Source organism: Amblyomma mixtum, chromosome 6, assembly GCF_055824585.1.
Source record: "Amblyomma mixtum isolate Tamu chromosome 6, ASM5582458v1, whole genome shotgun sequence".
Taxonomy (NCBI): Eukaryota; Metazoa; Arthropoda; class Arachnida; order Ixodida; family Ixodidae; genus Amblyomma; species Amblyomma mixtum.
In genome coordinates, this window is record NC_143017.1 from 150,341,742 (window position 1) to 150,362,057 (window position 20,316).

At 47.5% G+C, this 20,316-nt stretch overlaps 1 protein-coding gene across 1 annotated transcript in view; it reads left to right on the forward strand.

Moving 5' to 3' along the window:
• Positions 1–18,673, forward strand: part of LOC149340757 (uncharacterized) — a 36,213-nt gene extending 17,540 nt beyond the window's left edge. Inside the window, exons 3-5 of the mRNA XM_089549606.1 lie at positions 10,041–10,203; positions 10,900–11,053; positions 14,187–18,673. Of these exons, the coding sequence (XP_089405732.1) occupies positions 10,041–10,203; positions 10,900–11,053; positions 14,187–14,411 (542 nt within the window). The 3' untranslated portion in view covers positions 14,412–18,673. The remainder of the gene's footprint in view (positions 1–10,040; positions 10,204–10,899; positions 11,054–14,186) is intronic.
• Positions 18,674–20,316: the final 1,643 nt, after the last annotated feature.

The window sequence follows — 20,316 nt, forward strand, 5'->3', positions numbered from 1 at the left end:
GACACAGCAGTTGTCAGGTCGGCTAGATAATGGGCTTCCCTTTGAAGGTCATCCTCTAAAGCTAATCAAGCAACATGAGTCTGTTCACCTCAGTCGTCATTGTTGCTGTGCTACGGTCAGACACTCTCTCTCGCGAACGGGCGTTGAGAACATAGTCAAGGAGAATGACAGTCAAAAATTGCGTAAAGAGGGCGCAAGAATTGCGTCGCCTATGTTTAGATACTGAGTTAGTTTACACACCGCAGGGACTGCACATCGATTATAATTAAGCTCAGCAAAATCCTGGACTCGCAGAGTGGTTTATAGCAGCCGTCAGACGCTTAGCCGCCTGTGCTAGAACGTCTGTTGTGTATAAAGCGTGCAGTCTTTTCTGGTTGACGCAAGGCATGCAATGGCCTTAAAACACTGACACCAGATGCTCTGCAGAGATACAAAGGCGAAAGTTCGCTTTTGCTGGCTTTTTTCTCGGAGAGGCTCTTATCCGTGTATAGTTCCGAATATTAAGCATGGTGGTAGACGTTACTCTTTTTAGGTTTTGTTTCTTTTTTCTCGGCGATATCCTCTTGACATGGGATTTTGGATCAGCCAGCTGTAGGTTTTCTGGAGCGATGCTGGTTGCCACTTTCAACCGTAGATGGCGCATCGCCAGATCCAGGTGCTTTGCTTTGTCCGTCTTTTTTCCTGAGCTGCCTTTACAAAGCATTTTTTCTTTTCAAGCATATGCCTTTTGTCGAAATTGCGTGTCTGTCATGTGACTACATAAGCTTACTCTCAACAGCATAGCGGAGCCCCTAATTAGTCGATAAATCTACAGTGCTCCGAGGAGTGAGCAGTATTGCCCCCCTCTGCTGAGAGGATCACTGTAGCCCTACTGGGCGAACCGATGGCGCGGCCCTGATGACCCGATTAAACCTTCGACGAAGAATGCACCTGTACGTACAAGTCCTGGTCCGCTATAAAATTACAATTCTCATTTAGATTCGATTGTATCCGATTGTATTCGATTGTAGCATTCGTTGCGTCGATTTGCAGACCCTGCAAAAGCAGGCACATCCGTGCCGTCCCTGATGTAATGGCGTAGGACAAAAAAAAATGGGGGGACGTACCCAACAATTCTGAACAAGAGCATTTTTTAACGGGAGAGAGTTAACGTACGCATTTTTTTTTTTTTTCATATAATGGAAGATTTCACTATGACGATCAATATATCCGCAGATCTCCCGTCCAGAGGCTTGCACTTCTTGCTATTATTGTTTTTGCGATCGTAAAAAGCGCTCCCGGGGTTTTCTATGGCCGTCTTAGCTGCTCTATGCGAGCGGTGCAAAACTTTAAAAGAAATATTTTTCCATACATCGAAAAAATGGACCATTACCTTCAATATTTCTATAACAGTACCTTCCACTTTTCCAATATTCATAAATTTTGTCCACAAATGTGGACATTAGAACTGGAGTAAACTAGTTGTGATAGAGAGATTTAGCATAGCGCCGACGTATTAGCGTAGACATATACCGGTTTACCAGACACCTGCTACGCACGCGCAATAGCCCCGCCTGGTCTCACCCACGCAACTGCGCATGCGTACCAGGTGTCTGGTAAACCGGCCGATACATCTACGCTGATATGTCTCCGCTATGCTAAATCTCTCTATTAAATATTGCCCCTGCCCTGGTCTAAGTATGAAATAAAAAGTAACAAATATCGTTCACCCGCTCTCTCGCCCGGGTTTGAGGTTTCTGGCCTTTTTAAATGAGCGCTCTTTTTGCTTGGTGACGATCGAGGCTCCCGTTCCTCCACCCACCACCGGTTTATTATTCAACATGAAGCCTTTTTTGCCGTTCGTATATATAACTCGACGGTGCAGTGACCTTAGCTCCTCGTTCAAGTGAGTACTGAAACTGAGCTGTGAAAATAACCCCTGCAACATAGCCAGAAAAGCTGTACAGATGAGCATTATAGCCCAAAGCTCAGAAGGTAGTCACGTGATTACCTTCTGTGCAAATGTCATATGCTGCATGCAGTGCGCTAAATGAGTGCGGTGAGTACAGGGATGATTTTATCGATGTTTTGCCGGCTTTTAAGCAATATGCCGCAAATGTGATTGCCCCCAACCCCCTTTTTTTCCTCTTCGTTGGACAATGTGGAAGCTGTATATAATGGCTCACACTCTAAATTAGAGTTTGTACATTCTTTAGCGTATTTAGAGTATTAATTTGTTGGTTATTAACAAAAAAGTTATTAATGCAATCAACAACAACGACTGCTATCTTTGGATGAACACGCACAGAAGGAGCAGCTATCCACCCACGAGCACTTGCTGTTCGATCGGCCCATTTTTGAATACATAGTCCATCAGCGCATATGAACAAACTGCGTGAAATTAAAGGCCAATGCGCTTCATGCCGACTCTCAAATAAGATAGGCTTTTCAGGTTAAGCTGCTGTGGAGCGATAAGCAGAAAGAAAAGATAACATGCAGGCCGTCGTTCGCGACGTTTACTTTATTATTTTTTTTTTTTTTTTGCTCAGTAACTACCAACTCGAGCCTTGGATGGAAATTGCTCAGTATTCTTATTCTCACGCCAGATTTCGCGCTCTAGCCCAGTTCATCTTTGGAGGTCATTCACCGAACCGCAACGATACCGACACGGTATCTCAAGTTCGGCTAATGCTTTCGAAACGCTGAACCATAAATGTATAGATGTCTCGCTGCAGGCACACACACTCAGGCAAGCGGACTATGTTTTTCTCCAGCGTAGGCCGACGCCGCGCTCGAGAGCAGCCGAGACCACGAGGCTCCTCCCACGCAGCTGTGTTGAGCGCTCGAGTCGCGCTCGCTCACGGCTCGACGGGGCCGCTTACCTGTTCTCTTCCCTTCCCTCACTTCCTTCCTCTCAACTTCTCTTCGCCTAGCGCACTGCCAACGTTTCGGCTGACGCCGTGCAGGTATACGGGGGAAAAAAAAAGAAAAAAGAAAAGCTGTGCACGACGGGAAAAGAATCAAAACAGGGGAGCCAGGCAGTGAGCGATAGAAGAGGAAACGTGGGGGCCCCTGCTCAGCTAAGCCTTGTTTTCCCCACAACTGGACCGGATTGACGTCCGTCCGGTCCCCGAGTATTCTCGTTTCAGCTTCTCTTTGTTTTTAGCTTGTTTCGTTTAGTCGGGGTATCATTTATCTTTGATCTCAACTTCACTCCCTTTCTCTGTACCACGTTTCAGCCTTGAGTGAAAGAGGACGGAGACCCACGCGTGACATGCTGGAGCTCTAGTTGTTCGCGCTGTTCCGTTCCAACTGGCATCCGGATTCGGAATCTCAGTTCACACGTGCGCACGGCCTCACTAACTTTTGCAGACCATGCGGAGTGCAAAAAGAATGAACCTTTTTTTAGCAGTCTAAAGGTCGAAAATAAAAAATTGGTTTTTCAGGAAAGGAAATGACGCAGTAACTGTCTCATATATCTCGGTGGACACCCGAACCGCGCCGTAAGGAAGTTGGATAAAGGAGGGAGTAAGCTTGAATTCTGGGCTCGCATCCTGAGCTTTGTTCGATGTTGGAACTGCGCGGTCCAGATTCCAGGAAGTTTAGATGCTTCATCGCTCACATGGCTCGTAAACTTTTGATGCCGACTGTAAATTTATTTTGTTTGTTTTTTTTTGCACCTGTGCTGTTTGGCTTAGTCACAGCGGCTAATGGAATAACTGAGGGTTGCATTATGTAATTTTTTTTTTCATTTTACTTCTTTTCCATTGCCTCAGCACAGCGTTGTGAATTTCAGCCGACGACATTTACGGTTCGCTAACTCTCAGTTCTTTCGTTGCAGCTTGCAGGGAACAATGGCAATAAGACAAAATAGTAGTTATGAAGCAAAGCTAAAAGGAGATGGCTGTTCGGCGTGTGACGCCGCGCACGAAGTGCTTTGTGGATTCTCTTCGAGGTGGTGGTGGTGAAAACTTTTTAATAAACAACAGGAGAGTTTGCAGACCAAAAATGGCCCTTTACATAGGTGGAGTTCTTAGTCCGGGACCCCGCTGGACGAGGCCGCTACTCGCGCCCGTTGGACTAGAGCCCTTTGAGACTCCAGCCCCGAGCAGTTGAGCAGGGCTGCCTCCCATGCCTCTCGGGAAGGGGAAGGATTGGGGGGAAGGGAAGGATTCTTTTGACAGGCCCAAACCATGTGGAAGGTATCGGAAACTTCCCCACAGTGAGGGCAGCGCCCATCAATTTTGGGGTCGAAATGTTGCACTATTGCAGGACACAACAGAGTGTTGGTCTGCAAGCGCCTCAGAGTTCGCTCATCAGCTTTACTCAGGCCCTTAGCAGGGACCGGGAAAAGACGATGGCGTTCGCAATAGTCGTCCAGAATTTCTCTGAACCGCAGAAGCGGTTGCACAATCTCCGAGCCGGAAGAGCCTGGGTGAGGTGCCCGGTAGGTAAGCGCTCGGGCAGCCGCGTCCGCAGCCTCATTACCTCTAACGCCCTGATGGCCTGGAGTCCAAACTATGCGTTTGGGCGAAGGGTCCGATTCCCTCACTGCGCGCTTTAATATACTCCAGGCTAAAGGTGAAATCTCGCCAGCCAGGTAGTGTTGACAGGCTCGACGCGAATCTGTCACGATTACCTTCGAATTCAAGTCCGAGGCGGCAAGCGCAATGGCTACTTCCTCAGCCTGTGCTGAATTTCGAGCCCGAAAGGAGAGCCCGTTAACGCATTGATCCTGGTGAACTACTGTGGCCGTGTAGAATCCATTGGGCGACGGCCCTGCCACGTCAACGTAGTATACACCCTGTTTGGATCCGTGTTGGTGTTCGAGGGCCCGAGCGCGCGCCTCTCGTCTGCCTTCGTGTGTATGTGTGTCCATGTTGCGCGGGAGTGGAGGGACCCAGAGCTTGTGACGCCATAGCTCCGGAATCCGACACGTCTCCTCTGGAGTGCACTCGTGTTTGATGTGCAAGCGGTCTAGCAGGCGGCGCCCGGATGCCGTCTGCGAGAGTCGCGTATATTGGTTCACGAGGTGGGCCTCTCGTAACTCCTGGTAGGAGTTGATCACCCCCAACGCCGACAACTTAGCATTGGAGGTGGCCACTGGGAGGCCCAGTGCTCGCTTTGTAGCCTTTCTAACGATGGTGTCGATTCTTATTTCTTGTTGTTTCGTAGTGCGAAGGTAGGGAGCGGAGTAGAGGATCCTGCTGGTCACGAAGGCATGGGCGAGCCGAAGCGCGTCCGTGCCTCGCAACCCGCCGCGCTTGTTAGAAACGCGATGGATCATGCGTCCGACCTGTTCGCCTACGCGCTTGAGTTTGGCAATAGTGGATTCCGGGCTGAGCCTGTTATGGATGAACAGACCTAGTATGCGGAGCTCCCCGACCTCTTTGATAGGGCCTCCCGTCAGAGAGATTTGCAAACTCGTGTTGTCCTTAGGATCGGATCTGATGTGCAGAAGTTCCGATTTTGCGGGAGCACATTGGAGACCACAGCCGATAGCGTAGCTATCGGTTATGGTGGCGGCCCGCTGAAGGCGGTCCTCCATTTCCCCAAGGCTCCCTTCGGTAGTCCAAATTGTTATGTCGTCCGCGTATAGTGCGTGATGAATGCCTTCCACCCGGGCCAATTGGTGGGGAAGCTGCATCATGGCAATGTTGAAAAGAAGCGGCGACAAGACCGCCCCTTGGGGTGTACCCCGTGTACCCATCGTGTATGGTCCGTATTCGTCATCCTCAATCTTGAGGAAGGCCTGACGCTTCGAGAGAAAGTCTCTTACATATGTGAATGCCTTGCGCCCACAATCAATGGTACTCAAGTTAGCCAAGATGCTGCTATGACGAACGTTGTCAAAGGCCCCCTTAAGATCAAGGGCAAGGATGGCCTTGTCGTTGTGGCGCATGGCAGTGGGTCGTATTATGTAGCGGTGTAACTGGAGGAGGACGTCCTGCGCAGACATATGCGGTCGGAACCCGAACATAGTGTCTGCAAAGAGGCCCTTGGTCTCTATGTGTGGAGAGAGGCGATCCCTAACCATCGTCTCCATAAGCTTGCCCACACAAGAGGTTAGTGAGATGGGCCTCAGGTTGTCGGTATTCACTGGCTTGCCTGGCTTAGGGATGAAAGTGACCAAGGAGGTCTTCCATTCGGGAGGGAGTGGACGCCCGTCCCAAATCTGGTTAATGTACCCTAGCAGGTGGAGGTAGGCCGAATCTGGGAGGTTGGCCAACAGATTGACTGTTATGCGATCCCGACCCGGAGCCGTACCTCGCCGCATTTTAGCTAAAGCCGCCTTAAGGTCGTGTAACTCAAAAGGGGCATCAATGTCGGGATTCGGCTTTCCCGCGTACTCGTACTCGGGCCCAACTGGGTCCTCTATACGGCAGAGATATCTGTCGCACAGGGTGTCCGCGAGTTGAGCCGTCGTACCTTGGTACCCGTGCAAAGCCCGCCGGAGCAGTCTTTGCGTCTCCCCTCTCGTTTGAGCGGGGTCGATGAGACTGCGAAAGAAGCGCCATGTTCCTCTCGAGCTCATCTGACGCGCTGCCGAATTACACTTCTCTATCCAGTTTGAATCGGTGAGCTGGGCAGCATACGCCGCAGCCTGCTCCGTGAGGTCGACAATGCGAGCCTTAAGTTTGCGATTCAGCTTTTGCTTCTTCCACCGTTTGGTAAGACTCCGGCGAGCCTCCCACAAGTGCAGGAGGTGATTGTCCACTGCAGGGATCTCTTCAGTGGTCTGAAGTGTCGTGACATGTTGTCTTTGTATTGTGTCTAATTGCTTTGCCCACTCCGCATATCCGCCGGAAAAGAGCACGGGAGGTATCTCTTTTGTTCGAAACTTATGCCAATCGGTCAATTTAGTGTGGCCCCACTTTTTGCGAGCCGCCTTCGCCAGAAGAGTAACCCGGAGAAGGCAGTGATCGCTACCAAGAGTCTCTCCCAGGTTCTCCCAGGTAGCATCTCTGGTGTTCGTAACGAGAGTCAGGTCAGGGCATGTGTCTCGCGTAACCGAGTTGCCCACACGTGTGGGACAACACGGATCCGTGAGGAGTGTAAGACGAAGTGTGGTGTGGCTTGCCGAAGCGCGTCTACTCGCCCATGTTCAGAGTCTGCTACAACTGCCTGTATGATTAAACTAGGTCTCTCTCGCTTAGAGTGATGGGAGAAATGCATGCGCACGGCCGTTCCATTACAGAAACAAACATCTGTACGGAGCTTCGGACCAGAATTAGATCCACTCTACTGCACTGAAACCGTGCGGCGTAGTGAAAAATAGACCTGGGCCGGCATAGTGCAACTATTCCTTTCGTTTGGTTCTCTTCCACTGGCACCATCCGCCGCGCCGAATGGCTGAGCCCGGCGATGACGTATATATAGATGTGCCTCAGCCAATGACAAAGGACGAAAAGATATATAATTGGAATAGAATCGTGACATTATACTGGTCCTTGAGTAGTATTTTTTTAAGATAATTTTTTGCGATTCATTTTTTTTTTGTCCTGTATTGAGAGTCGATACCTGGTGATCAACGTCAGTCTCTGCCTCTACTATAAAAGCCAGGGTAGACGAGTGGCATAGAGACAGAAGAGTAAAGAGCGATAAGAATCCTTAAATAAATACGGCCTCTGCAGTCCTCTCGTAAAGATTCTTTTTATTATTTTTAATTTTCCTGTCCTTTTATTTCTGGTGACTTCCCTGTGATGTAGCGGCTGATAGCCAGCAAGAAATGTAACTCTGATATTTACGACGGGATGACCAATGGCAGAGAAAAAGAGAACGTTTCGGAAAAAGTACGACCCCTGGTGCCAACTGGCGGAGAAGTGAACTACAAAACGTTGTTTACCAGTAAGAACGGTTCCTTATTGGCTAGGCCCAGAGAACTTCGGGTTGTTGTAGCTTTCATGTTTAGACAGCCCACAGGCTCCGACCAGCGGGCAACAGTGGTATTATGAATAAAAGCTCTCCCAGCTTAGCCGGGTGATTTGTACGTACTTGATCTTGTTCTGATCAGTCGTAAATCGAGTGCCTGACGCGTACTCTCTTGATTGCCGCGCTTTTTGCCATTCCCCGGCATAGAAGTGACGGCGATGTCAGGTAGTGCAACCTTCATGAGGCTGCCCACCCGCGTGTCTCACCTCTATCGCGTGAAAACAGGTGGCGCCACGGGCTCACATAGTGCACACGTGAGCAAGCTGGTGCCACGCATAGTGAAGTGGACCACGTGGTGCTACGTAGACTTGCCCACGAAGCCTGTTTCTCAAGTCTGCTTTCCTGCTGCTGAACTCATTCAATGCGCCTCTAGACACACTTGCTCGAAAGCACATTTCAAAATAACGTGCTCTTTAGAATCACTGTAGTACATATGTAAGTACTCATCATCCCCTGGCTCCAAAACTCAATACACAGGCACGTAAATCGAAACTGGCGATGCCTCATTTTTTGTCGTCTCTAGTACTGGTTTTTGTAAGCACTGTACGTTTTATCAGTTATTTTCAACGCATCGTTAATTATGAACGAAGGCTGTCTCGAGCAGCAGTACACAAAGCATTGTGCAATTATACACGTCTCACTGGTCCACTAAATTTGGTACTTATTCGTATTTTTAATTTGTCCAATGGTTCATTGTTAGTTTTATCCCCTGCTATTTACACGTACCCACGAGCACAATGACACTAATGTCACACAGGCTCCTCTAATGGTCGACGGACTCTTTATCTTTTGAACCCGCGGTAATCAGTTCGCGCTGGTAAAGAACTATGAGTATATACTTCATGCCATTCGTCATTTACCGCACACGAGCGACTACTCAATCACCATAAAATGATGCTGGGCAGCGGATGTGGCTTTTTATGTGCTCGGAAGAACCTCGGTAAGCTCTGGAACACAGCTGGCGTTGAGACTGCTTCTCTGACGCAGTTATTGGGCGAGTGGCGTGATGCCGGTAGAGCATGTCACCGTGCAGGGGGTAAAGGTCTCGAGCACGTCCGAATGGTGTTCTTGGTGTTTAGGTGTAATACATGCGAACGATAGCCTCCTTCGGCTAGCACATATATGAGATCCGAAGTCTAACTTTCAACTCTTCAAGTGCGGCCAAGGCATGGGGTAGGCGCGGGGTGGGATCCTCGGTTCCGCCAGGCACCCACCGAAAGTACGATGGGTGCAGGCTTTCGCCTGCTCTGGTGCTCACCTGATATGCGTGAAATGCTTGAGAAATGGGTCTTTGACCCTACCTTGCGTAGCCGAAAATACCTAGTGCCAAGGCGCCCTTTGGGCAAAAGCTGCCCTTGCGCCATAAAAAATGGTAACCATCATCAACAACCATCGGACGATAACAAAGTCATGCACTTTGGTTGCTGCTGCAGCGTGCTGCGAACTTTTGACCCCTCATTTTACATAGATGACTAGCTACACAATAAAATGCATTCAGCGACGACGTCTCCATGTCGTATTTGTCCTTACAGCTGGTATGCACTGCTTTATTTCTCTATGATCTGTTCAGGTCTTGTTGTTTCTGTCATACCGTAGTTGAATTAACAGGTCAACCATGTTCGGCTGTCATGACGAACAGTGTGCGTGTGTTTCGGGCCTTGAAAAGCAAGGCATGGCCATCAATAGGCCTGCGACAGGGATGCAAACTTTTTTTATTTTGAAAAAAAAAAACAAAAAAACAAGACGGCGCTACCTCCAGACTACTTGCACCCCCTTCTTTGTTGAAGTGACTAGCGTACTCTTGGGCCGCGACACATGGCATGACAAAGGAACATAAGTTCAGATGGTCGCTGGTAACTAAGCCATAGGGACACAGTTACATTACAGACAACTATCCGAAGGACAGTGAAGTACGGTTCAAAAATTCACATGAAGACTAGCTATCCTTTGAGTTGCCCCACAAAGGCCTTTTTGTACAAATTAATCTCGTAACCTCTGAGCTAAGGTATGTTTCGGCGGCCGTTCGGACGGCAGACTGCAGCAGCGTATATGCCCCTTCGTCGCTTGAGTATGTATCTCACGAAGCGCTTGCCCTCCTCCTCTTTAACCCCCACCCCTGATGAATGCAGCTCGCAGTTCGAGCACCCTGAGCCGCGAGGAGCAGAAGCGCAACGCTTGCGACCGCGAGCGGAGCCGTATGCGTGACATGAACCGTGCCTTCGACCTGCTCAGGGAGAAGCTGCCCTTCTGCAAGCCTCCAGGCAAAAAGTTCTCCAAGATCGAATCGCTCAGGCAAGTACACCGCGCATGGATCTGTTCTTTTACGCGTGTGTGTCTGTACTCGTACCCCGCTCATATCCTACGTTTTGCGTTGACCGAGTTCGTCTAAGCTAAGGATATTTGCTGTCCCATAACGCCGCCGTTGGACTGTGGTCACTGTTCCGCGACCTCTGAGACGCCACGAAGCAGACGCTGCTCTGTTGCCTAGTCGCAGCGGACGTGTAGGGAAACATGCAACCCATATATATCTTTAAAAAAATTTCTTTACATAGTCTAGACTGTCCATATATTTTTGTCTATAAGGTCTATAGACAACATATAGATTTATGGCCATGCACTTTCAGTAGACTTGTCTGTAGACTGTCATAGACTATGAATAGGCAAAAGAAAGCATCTATATAAAGACAAAAGAGTCTGCAAGAAAGCTATAGAAAGTCAATAGACCCTTTTTATAAGGGATATAAACTATTGCTTCGGCGTCAAGAGCCTGCGGTGCGCAGCCACTCACCATTCTTCATGACTGGCGCCTAAAGTCCTCAGAGAAGGAAGACGCGGTGGCGCATTGGGCAACACGGCACGCTAAGTATGAAGGAGCAGCAAACACACAAACAAAAAGAAAGGAAAGAGAAACGAGGCCGCGGCCTCCGTACTGTGGACTCCGATGCGCGCAACAAAAGCGCAGCGCGTGACAGGATCTTTGTGGCGCAGGATGGCCATCAAGTACATCGCGCAGCTGGAGTCGGTGTTGTCCTCCCAGTCGTCGCCGGCGACAGGTGCGGCCAGCGGGCAGCACTACGACCCCTCCTTCTTCTCCTCTTCGGTGTGGGCATCGGCGCCAAACTACTACAGCTGGATACGACAGGTGAGGTGCATCATCATCATCATCGCCATCATCACCTGCATCCGTCCAGACTGCGCCCAGTGTATGACAAAGGTCTCTCTCACTGATCTCAAATTAACTTTGTCCTCTGCAAGCTGCCCCCACCTTATTCCTGCAAGCGTAATCACTTTATCCACCGACCTGACTCCCTACCGTCCCGATGTGCGCCCTACCGATACTTTCGCCGTACCCGTCTTTCCGCGAGGCAGAGCAGAACGAGCTTCGGCCAGTAGTCGGTTCGGTGTCCATGCACGGGTCAGATGAAACCTTGTGGCAAGGGGTGTGGTTGCAACAGATTGTATAGATACGTGCGAATGCGGGCGTTCTTAGAATTCGTCGCCATCCGCAAGCAGCGCCGTTGGGTGGATTCGAACCGGCCACCACAAGGTCGCTAGCAAGACGCCCGGATCAGTGGTCCAACGCGGGGGGTTGGATAGCTATACTGTGCGTCAGGACATGGCTCATACACATCGCACATACAAAGTGTGTGCCCATAATCTACAGTGCATCGGTAACGGGTTTATCGTCATAGCGTTAATGCACTGTTAGAGTGCTGAGCAACTAGAGTGCCACCTTGACGAAAAAGAAAAGTCATTCTCGGAGTAATTATAACAGCAGTGAAATTTTGTGTTCTCTCTTTCGTAAAACTGGTGATTCTGTTGAAAACGTGAAGTTGGTGATAAAACCAATCGTTCAAGTTTATTTTGCGCGTTTTAAAGTGGAAATGAGGTACTGTAATGTGAGCTTCAGGTTGAGTGTGTGCTGGGCAGGCTGATACTAAAGAAAAAGTAGGTAAAGAAAAGTAGGTTTAGTAGGGATACTAAAGAAAAAGTTGGAAAGAGCGAGTGCAGAGCAGCACACTTCCATGCAACAAATTAACTTTGTACAAAAATATGCACAACATGTATTATATGGACAACGTGTGCACATACCACGAAGATTGGTGCGCAGCTGGCTGTCCATGAAACGTAACTATAGATAAGAACAATGAGAGAGTGAGTATGCGTCGTGTCACAAGTTATGTGCGATACTTATGTCTTCTGGCACGCGGCAATACATGCAAAAAAAAAAGCTCGTGCAATGATACAGCTGATATATGACATAGTTTCAGGAAGTACGTAGTATCGCGCTTATGCAAGACAGACACAAATGAAGAGAAGGACACAGGCAAGCTTTAACTTTCTTCTGACTTTATTTGCGGTCCATGTCAGCAAATATATTTCCTTCGTCTCGTTTGTGTTTGCCTTGCGAGTGTCTAAACGACTTCCTGGAACTATGAACCATCTTGCCAGTCTGCAAGTTCTGTTGAACATAAGAGACGACTTCTAATTATCACCATCTAACACGCTTATAGCTTTATAAGCTATAAGCTTACACATCAAGGTCAACCAAAAAGTACAAAATACATCTCTACCAGCAGAAATTCTTGACCTACGTGACACGTGACTTGGAAGTGAGACATCAAGACAGCGATGGCGTTTGAGAACTGCACGTAGCCTAATGGACGATACTCTTGGTGAAGCCTCAATTATCGCTGGTGTTGAGGTTATGGAACCTAAAGAGGGCATGGCGTGAAGAATTCAGCACAGAAACTAGACGACGGACGGAAGAAAAAAGACACAGAGAAGACATTCGTAAGCTCTCACTCTTCTAGTTTTTGCGCTGACTTCTTCACATCACGCAGCACCAAGGAGCCCGGCAGCATGCTCTATTGAACTAACGAAGACAGTACGCATGAAAGTAAGTGCTCCAGTGAGGCTGCTAAAAAAAATCGGTAAGGGAAAAGAAATAACCAAGCACTACATCTTCACTGGTGTCCAATGCGAAACATCACACTTGATTTCCATACAGCACCACATTTAGCCACAAGCCTTTTTTATTTTTAATGATTTGGGGGCCCTAGAATGACCTTTAGGGCCTCAGACGCAACTAACTAGTTAACCGAGAGAGAGATGGTAGGCCCAGTGTTGATATGACTTGATTAATGTCAAGGCTTTTCTGTATGTGCGCAGGGGCAGAAGTGGTGGTATGAGCTAGTTTTGACAAAAGTGGGTGGGTTTTTGTGTGGGATGTGAGATAAGGACTGAATACGGGCTGTTCGGAAGTGTGAGCAGTTCCAGGCGCTTTGAGGGCAACCATACAGGGCAACTAACTGCCGCAGTGCTTGCAGCAGTAGTTATCGTGCTGTCTTGCAGAGTACACATTTTTGAGTTAACATTCAGACCACCGGAAAGATTGCAGCATCGAACAATCAGCGAATGAATGCCTTGGGCAAAGACGCGAGTGAATGAAGGTATCAGACTCGCCAACGTCGAAGCCCATATGCTTTGTGGGAGAGGAAAGCATTACTTTACTCGCAGGTTGTTTAGATTGCAATATCCTTTCCCGCAGTGCACAATAGCCAACCGCCATCCTCTTTTCGTTACCTCCCCCACTTCTTTCTCTCCCACGGCTATAGTAAAACAAACCTACGAGTGAATAGCCACATCTCTTTACCACATCGAAGTCTGTGTGCCGAGTCTGTGTACCGTGCGAGGCGAAATATGTGCACCCACTCGTAGGTTATTTAAATTCCAAATGAGCTTCCACGAGTACAGAATAACCTACCGAAATCCTCTCCTAGTTAACCTCCCGAGTTTTTCTTTCCTTTCTCTCTCTCTCTCTCTCTCTCTCCTATTGCTATAATAAAGCAAAGAATTCTCCGAGTGAATGAACACATTTCACTCTATCACATCGGGGTCTGTATACTTCTGGAAGAGTGAAATATTTTAATTCACTCGTATGCTCTTGGCATTCTATAGCCCTTTCCCAGTGTTGGGTAATCAACAGAAATTCTTTTCAGGTTACCCCATTTTCTTTCTTCTCTACCTCTCTCTCTCTCTCTTTGACTCTCCTAGAGTAAACTGAAGGACCCTTCGAATGAATGAACAACCATACTCTCCCATATCGACGGGCGACGGCTGTATGCCTTTCGGGGCATTGAGATACGTTCATTCACTGGTTGCTTTTACACTGCAGTAGCCATTTCTCCAGTGCCGAGAAACCAACAGGAATCCTCTTCTGACCAACCTACGCGCCTTTCCTTTTCTCTCTCTCTCTCCACGACCTACTGCAGGACGTGGAGAATGGCGGACCGAGCGGCGGAGCCGGCGCCGCCGGCACAGGCCAGGCCACCAACGGCATGGGCATGGACGCTGCCAGCGCCAATCCGAGTGCCTTTTCCCCACCCAGTCCCAAGTACTTCGCCAACTGCGACAAGGTCAAGGAAGAGGCCCCGGCGGCCGGCGGTGGCTACTGGCACGGGGAGGGCGCGCAGGCGGCCCAATTCGTCTACCAGTAGAAAGATGCGGACGACCCCCTCGACTGCCTTTTCGCCCACCTTCCCTGCCTCGGACCACATGTACAAACCTGTATATTACCTTTCTAGTCAGCCTTTGCCCCTTGACGAGAGGGCAGCAGGCTTGCTTATTGGACTTTCTTTTTCTTTTCTGGCTTGATTTTTTTTTTCTCCTTGCCACTCAAACTGCCCACCACCTCGTGATAATCGGAATATTTTCGTTGACAATCACCGAGTGTTTCATTCAAACCGACCTGCCTTGACAGAACCAGAGGCGTCAAACACCTGTTTCTGTACCCCTCTCGGTCAAGAGCCCAGACGTTAACTCTGGTCAAAGAGTACGACGTGTGTCATATTCGCAGCCGTGCGATGAAAGTCATTTATTATATATTTTATTATTATCTCAGACGTTGCGCCAGTCCGGCTCTGCCTACCGGTTTCTGTAATTTACATGCGGTGGGACGGAAATAACCGCTGCTTTTAAAAGTGATTGCTTTTTAAATGTGCGAACATTTTGAACGAACGAGACAGATAAACTAAAACGAAGAACCAGGGAAAGAGAAGACACGCACAAGCACTTCGTTTTAGTTGCACCGTTTCGTTCTTTCAAGATGCAATACCAATTAGCCCACTATGCTATTGTGTGAACGTCTTATGGCGTTCGCAGTATTATGTAACGTAAGTGATGTTAAAGTGCCCTTAAAGTTGAAAAATATATTTCACATTGAACTATATAACATCGTTTCATTTAATTACAGAACTAGTGCAATCCAATGGCGTGCACTGCAAAAAATGTATTTGCATGTCAACAAATTCAGAAGAGTCTTAGGAATTAAGAGTGAGTACAGAGAAAAATGAGACGCAGAAGTTTATATGAATTGCTCTCTCGCGCAAGGCTTGAAAATAAGCTTTGTTTCTTCATCTAGGGGCGAAAGCAGAACTAAGGTAGAGAGGAGCGCCGACTTAGCATAAGCTCGTTGTCATCCATATCGCTTAGTAGGATGGCAAGTAAGATGAGCGAGGGCGCCACAAATTAGCTCCAGCAAAGGTCTCTCAGGACAGATAAAGTGCCAGTTAAAGCCAATTAAAAAAAATGAAAAGCAGCGACATCCTTTAGAGAATGCTGCCTTTGCATTTCCGTCTCTCCTCGCACCAACCTCTGCCCCTTTTCCCCCCAGCCGCCTCTCACTGATGGGTATAATGGAGCGGGCTAGGTGTCGCCACCGTCTGCGTGCAAACCAAAGAAACCAGAAATGAGGAAAACAGCCTCTGCTCGGCATTCTGTGGTTCCCACTGCGGCGAACAATAGCGGAGAAAGGACCATATGCCAGTGCCTTATTTTTTTTTTTCGTTATTTTAGTGCCAGCAGCTAGTATAAGTGAAGGAGAGAGAAATCACAAGTGACAGCCCGAAGTGGAAAGGGAAATAAATGAACGCAGAAGGCACGCGGGTGTGCTGGGAACGCGGTGGCATCACAGCTTTGCTGCAGCTTCAAGGAAACAGTAAAATCGTTGTCATCTGACAGAAACGGCGCTTCTCTCTTACTCCATGGAAGGAAGTAAGAATAGTCTAGTCCACACGTACAGAATTCCATGCGCTTAAATATTCGCCGTTCTTAATAAGGTAAGCTTCCGAACTCTATTGGGACAGCACATAATATTAATATGTTGTCCAACTCAAAGAAATACGCTAGTCAGACCACGCTACGCGACGTTCGTATAGGGTCGCTTGCAGTCATTGACAACAACCTATGAAGAGTATCGAAAACAGATAACGTGCGTTATTGCTGTAAATGGGGAACAGATTCACGCGTTTTTGTTGCGAAGAGGAGTTTGTGTCCTGATGGTTTTGAGAATTCCCCATACAGTCTTCGTAGGATAAGCAAGGACAACTAGGCAAAACTTTTAGTCTTCTTCAGCGGCGACAGAACATTTTGATGGGTGCTGCTGCCGGTTTAAGAGACCATTGTGCTGTTATATATTTTTTTAAGTTCGCATGCGACTTCATGCTGCAGTGTTTTCCTACATCATGGTGACACGACGTTTAGGAGCAGCCTCAAGTGTAGCGCTGATCATATGATAACGACTATCTGGAATGCCATTTGCACCCAGACTCTCTTTGACCTTAATGGTTCCTGCCTGTGCTATGCACAAACATTAATATTTTTTGTGACGAATTCATAAGTGCACTTTAACAAAAGTTGTCAGCACGTGCGACTTGGAGAAGCCTGCTTACAATTTCAATTTGAAAAGCGACGTTTCTTCAGATTTGCCTGCTTGCTATAGATGAAGGGCAAAGAAAGGCTGCTAGATATTTAATCTGTGTAACTAATTTATTTGTTCATTTATGAATGTATGCAATATGTACAACGTCACGGAGCACCTGAAACAAGGAGGATGCTACATACGGCTGAGTTATTCAAACGCTATTATGCTGTACTGCAGCGCTTTGCATATCTGCATTTAAGGGAGGAGGTTTTCTGTGGGTTCTGTGGGCTTGTGTCTGTGCTCTGACCTGAACCTTGCCCTTAATTTTCTGTAATCTTTCGCATATAATTGCCTTCCGAGTTTGTTTGTTTTTTTGAGTCTCGTTATCCCTGTTTTGCGTCTTACTAATGCTGTTTGTTTGATTGGCAGTGATCTGTGACATTTCGCGCTTGAAAACTTCAGCTTCCTGAAAACAATGGATGGTGGCACTTCGTTACGCTCCTTAATTCGATTCTTAGGTTCGATAGCACTCATGGGCGAACTCTGAAGCCTTTCGCCGTTACGGCGTGACTAAGCAACATTCTCCTCCCACTCTGATAAGAAGGGCAGAGAAGATCATTAAATATTGCTTCTTTCTCTTTGAGTGTAGGAGCAGCAGCAGCGCAACAATTTTGGCAGATTTTTTTTTTTTCCATTTGTACCATAACCTTTCCCTGTACCAGCCGTGAACGACCGTGTTAGAACCCATTTTCTGTTCGTTGTCGTACAAAGTTCACAGTCGGAACGAGAAAGCTTCTACCATCATGATCAACGGCTATTCCTACTATCTTTGTTTCCTCTGCCTATCTTCTATACTAACCCTTTTATTTCCCCCAGCTGCACATCAGGTGCTCGAAGAGGAAGTGGCAGTTTCCGCGGTCGGAATCTATCCTTTTCCTTCATTTTTTTGTCTTTTCACATGATAGGCGATCAACGTAATTGACGCGGCGGAATGCGTTCGCATACACTTTTCGGACTAGTCTTCCTTTTTGGTCGATGCAATCGGACGCAGCTTCCGAAGAGCTGCGTCCAAGTGGCCAAGGTCGCCGCGTACCTCTCGTAGCTCTTCTTTCCCCGCTCTTCGGTTCTTCGACGCACGCCCTCTCATTGGCTGCTTCCGGAGAGCGTGCTCGCCTTGCCATTGGCCGCTTCCAGAGCGCGCGCGCCTTTGCTCTCCTTCCCCTTTTCCGCTTTTCGTTTTCACTCTTCATGTCGTTCTTGCCGTTTTCTCCTTTCCACGCATCTGTTGCACACCATGACTTCGCGCCACGCGTCGTATAATACTTCATGCATTAAAACCACTAATACTGCTACTCGGTAACTCGAGGGAGGCTTCTCCTGGGACTTCTGAGCACAAGGTGAAGCCAGATTTACAGTTTAGTGCAACTTAGGCAGGCAGGATAACGGCAATAATGGCCGGGAGAGTATGTAGTACGTGTCCTCATTAGCATATATGCACCGAAAGCTCCTCTTGTAGTTTTAAATCGGGGATCTCGTTAAGTATCTGTGCGGCAAACATGGTGTCTTTACAACACCTGGCTGTTTGCCTCTGTGTCTAACGCGGGATAACAAGGGAATTGAAGATATTTATATCTCTTTAGCAGCCATATTGGCCGAAGCTTGCAACAGAATGATGCCACTTTTTTTATTGTCAATAAATAGCGACAAAAACAGCAATGTTAGCTTCTATTGTATTTCTCTGACGCAAAATAAATATGGAGGAATGACTGAGCCTAACTATGCAGGACCTAGACTGGGCGGAGCGACGTGATAAGACATTACTTCGCGAGGTGGTTATGTTTGCTTTCTTTTATATTGATATTGTCGTTGTCGTAATACAGAACCAGCCAGAGGCTCGAGCAAAAAAAAAAAATGACGAAACTGCCTTGTTTTGCCGCTGAGCATTTTTGTGACACCACCGGTGCCTTACCAAGTCGTGCCTGATTATTAAAAATTGTTGACATTGTCGCGAAATTACCGTTGTCGTCTTTGACAAATAAAGTATGTTTAATCCTCGTGTGTAACAGACTATGATGTTACTCAAGCACAGACCACGATGCCAAGGCGCGCTGGATCTGTACCTTGAACCAACTCAAACGTTTCTCCTCGCAGTACTGCAGGATTTCAAACCATTTTTTTTTTCGAACTTCTTTATCCTTGCGGGGGTCAGACACGGCTTTGTCAAAACAGCATTTGAAAGCAGCTGTACAATTTTCGTCCTAATTCTTTAGAGCTCTTACACCAGTCAGCCCTGGGGCCCTGAATGAGAACGAAGTCGCGTGACCTCAACTCCACTTACATTTCTAGTCACCGTTCGGTGACTATGTGACACGGCCGCTCATAATTGCATTCTTAAGTGCGTTAGTCAACAGCTCTGGCTGATTAGTGCTCTAAGCCGCTAAGCTTAGCTCTACTATTTTTTTTTTTTTTTGCGGGCTAAATTAACACTGCGGGTCGTGAGTCATAAACTTAATAGCCAGTCTCTGGAGCGAAAGCGACAGCTCTGCTCCGATGCACACTCTGCAGTTTTTTTGCTAATCGTGGTGGCATCCATTCTAGGAATGTCTTTAGATAGCCAGCAGTTACTCTGCCACCAAATACTGCGGCCAGTCTGAAAGCGGGCCGACCTTGCAAAAACAGGACGCACTAATTGGGCAAAACAGCTTTTCAGATCCCGTGGTTCAAACTAGCACTATCACGGCCGCTATTGCCGCAAAACTGTATTTTACAGGCAGCATTCGTGCAGCGTTTTTAAGATGAGGGTGTTCAAAAGAACAAAGATATCCGTTCTAAAAGTATTACAAAGCTGGTTAAGCAATGAGTCGTTAATTCTGAACATCTTTTTGTGCAAGCATTTCCTTTCAGGCATTACACCTCTGATTCATGTCCCTGCTACGAATAATCCGTATCGGATAGCTCCAAGGCGTTTCAGGAAAGACTTTCAAAAACTTTCAAAAGTGGGCTTTTTGAAATAGAAATATGCATTTTCAGCATAGCATTACTAGTGTTGGCGGACGCCATAAAACCGGTGAATCATCTCAAAATGTAAGCTGGTTAACTAATTTTTAAGAATTAACTTTATAACTAATAGAGTTAGGCGCCTAGTTGCAATTAGAGATTTGTAGCCAGTCGTTAGTAATAGCCATATCAGTTTTTACAATTTCGAAAACGCGATTATCCTCGGCGCTGTGGCTCGACAAAATCTGGCTACATCGTGCCAAAATACATATGCGCTTTCGAAAAGCATGCAGGCAAAGCAGCCTTTTCAGTCCATGTAACTAGTCAAAAAAGCCATATTTTGTCCAGCCACAGCGCCAAGGGTATTGTCCATATATTAGCTTATAAGCCTTCGCACACCTGTGAATTAAAATGTTACACCACAAAATGTTACACCTCGATGTTACACCGCTATTCCCGATGCCAAAGAATTCAATGCAACGCGTTTGATATTCACGTTTGTAGTGATGCTTCGACCTGCTTCAACGTTGAAGAAGGGACGTCAAAATATCTGTTGTGCACAGTGCGAGGTTGGTAAACAAGCTAAAAAGAAATATTCAAACCACACAAAGTGTTTGCAAGGGAATGGGTGAAGCGCATGCATTGGAATAATGTTATTGCTACCGCAAGCACTTAATTGCGTTTGACATGCATAAAAAGCAGAA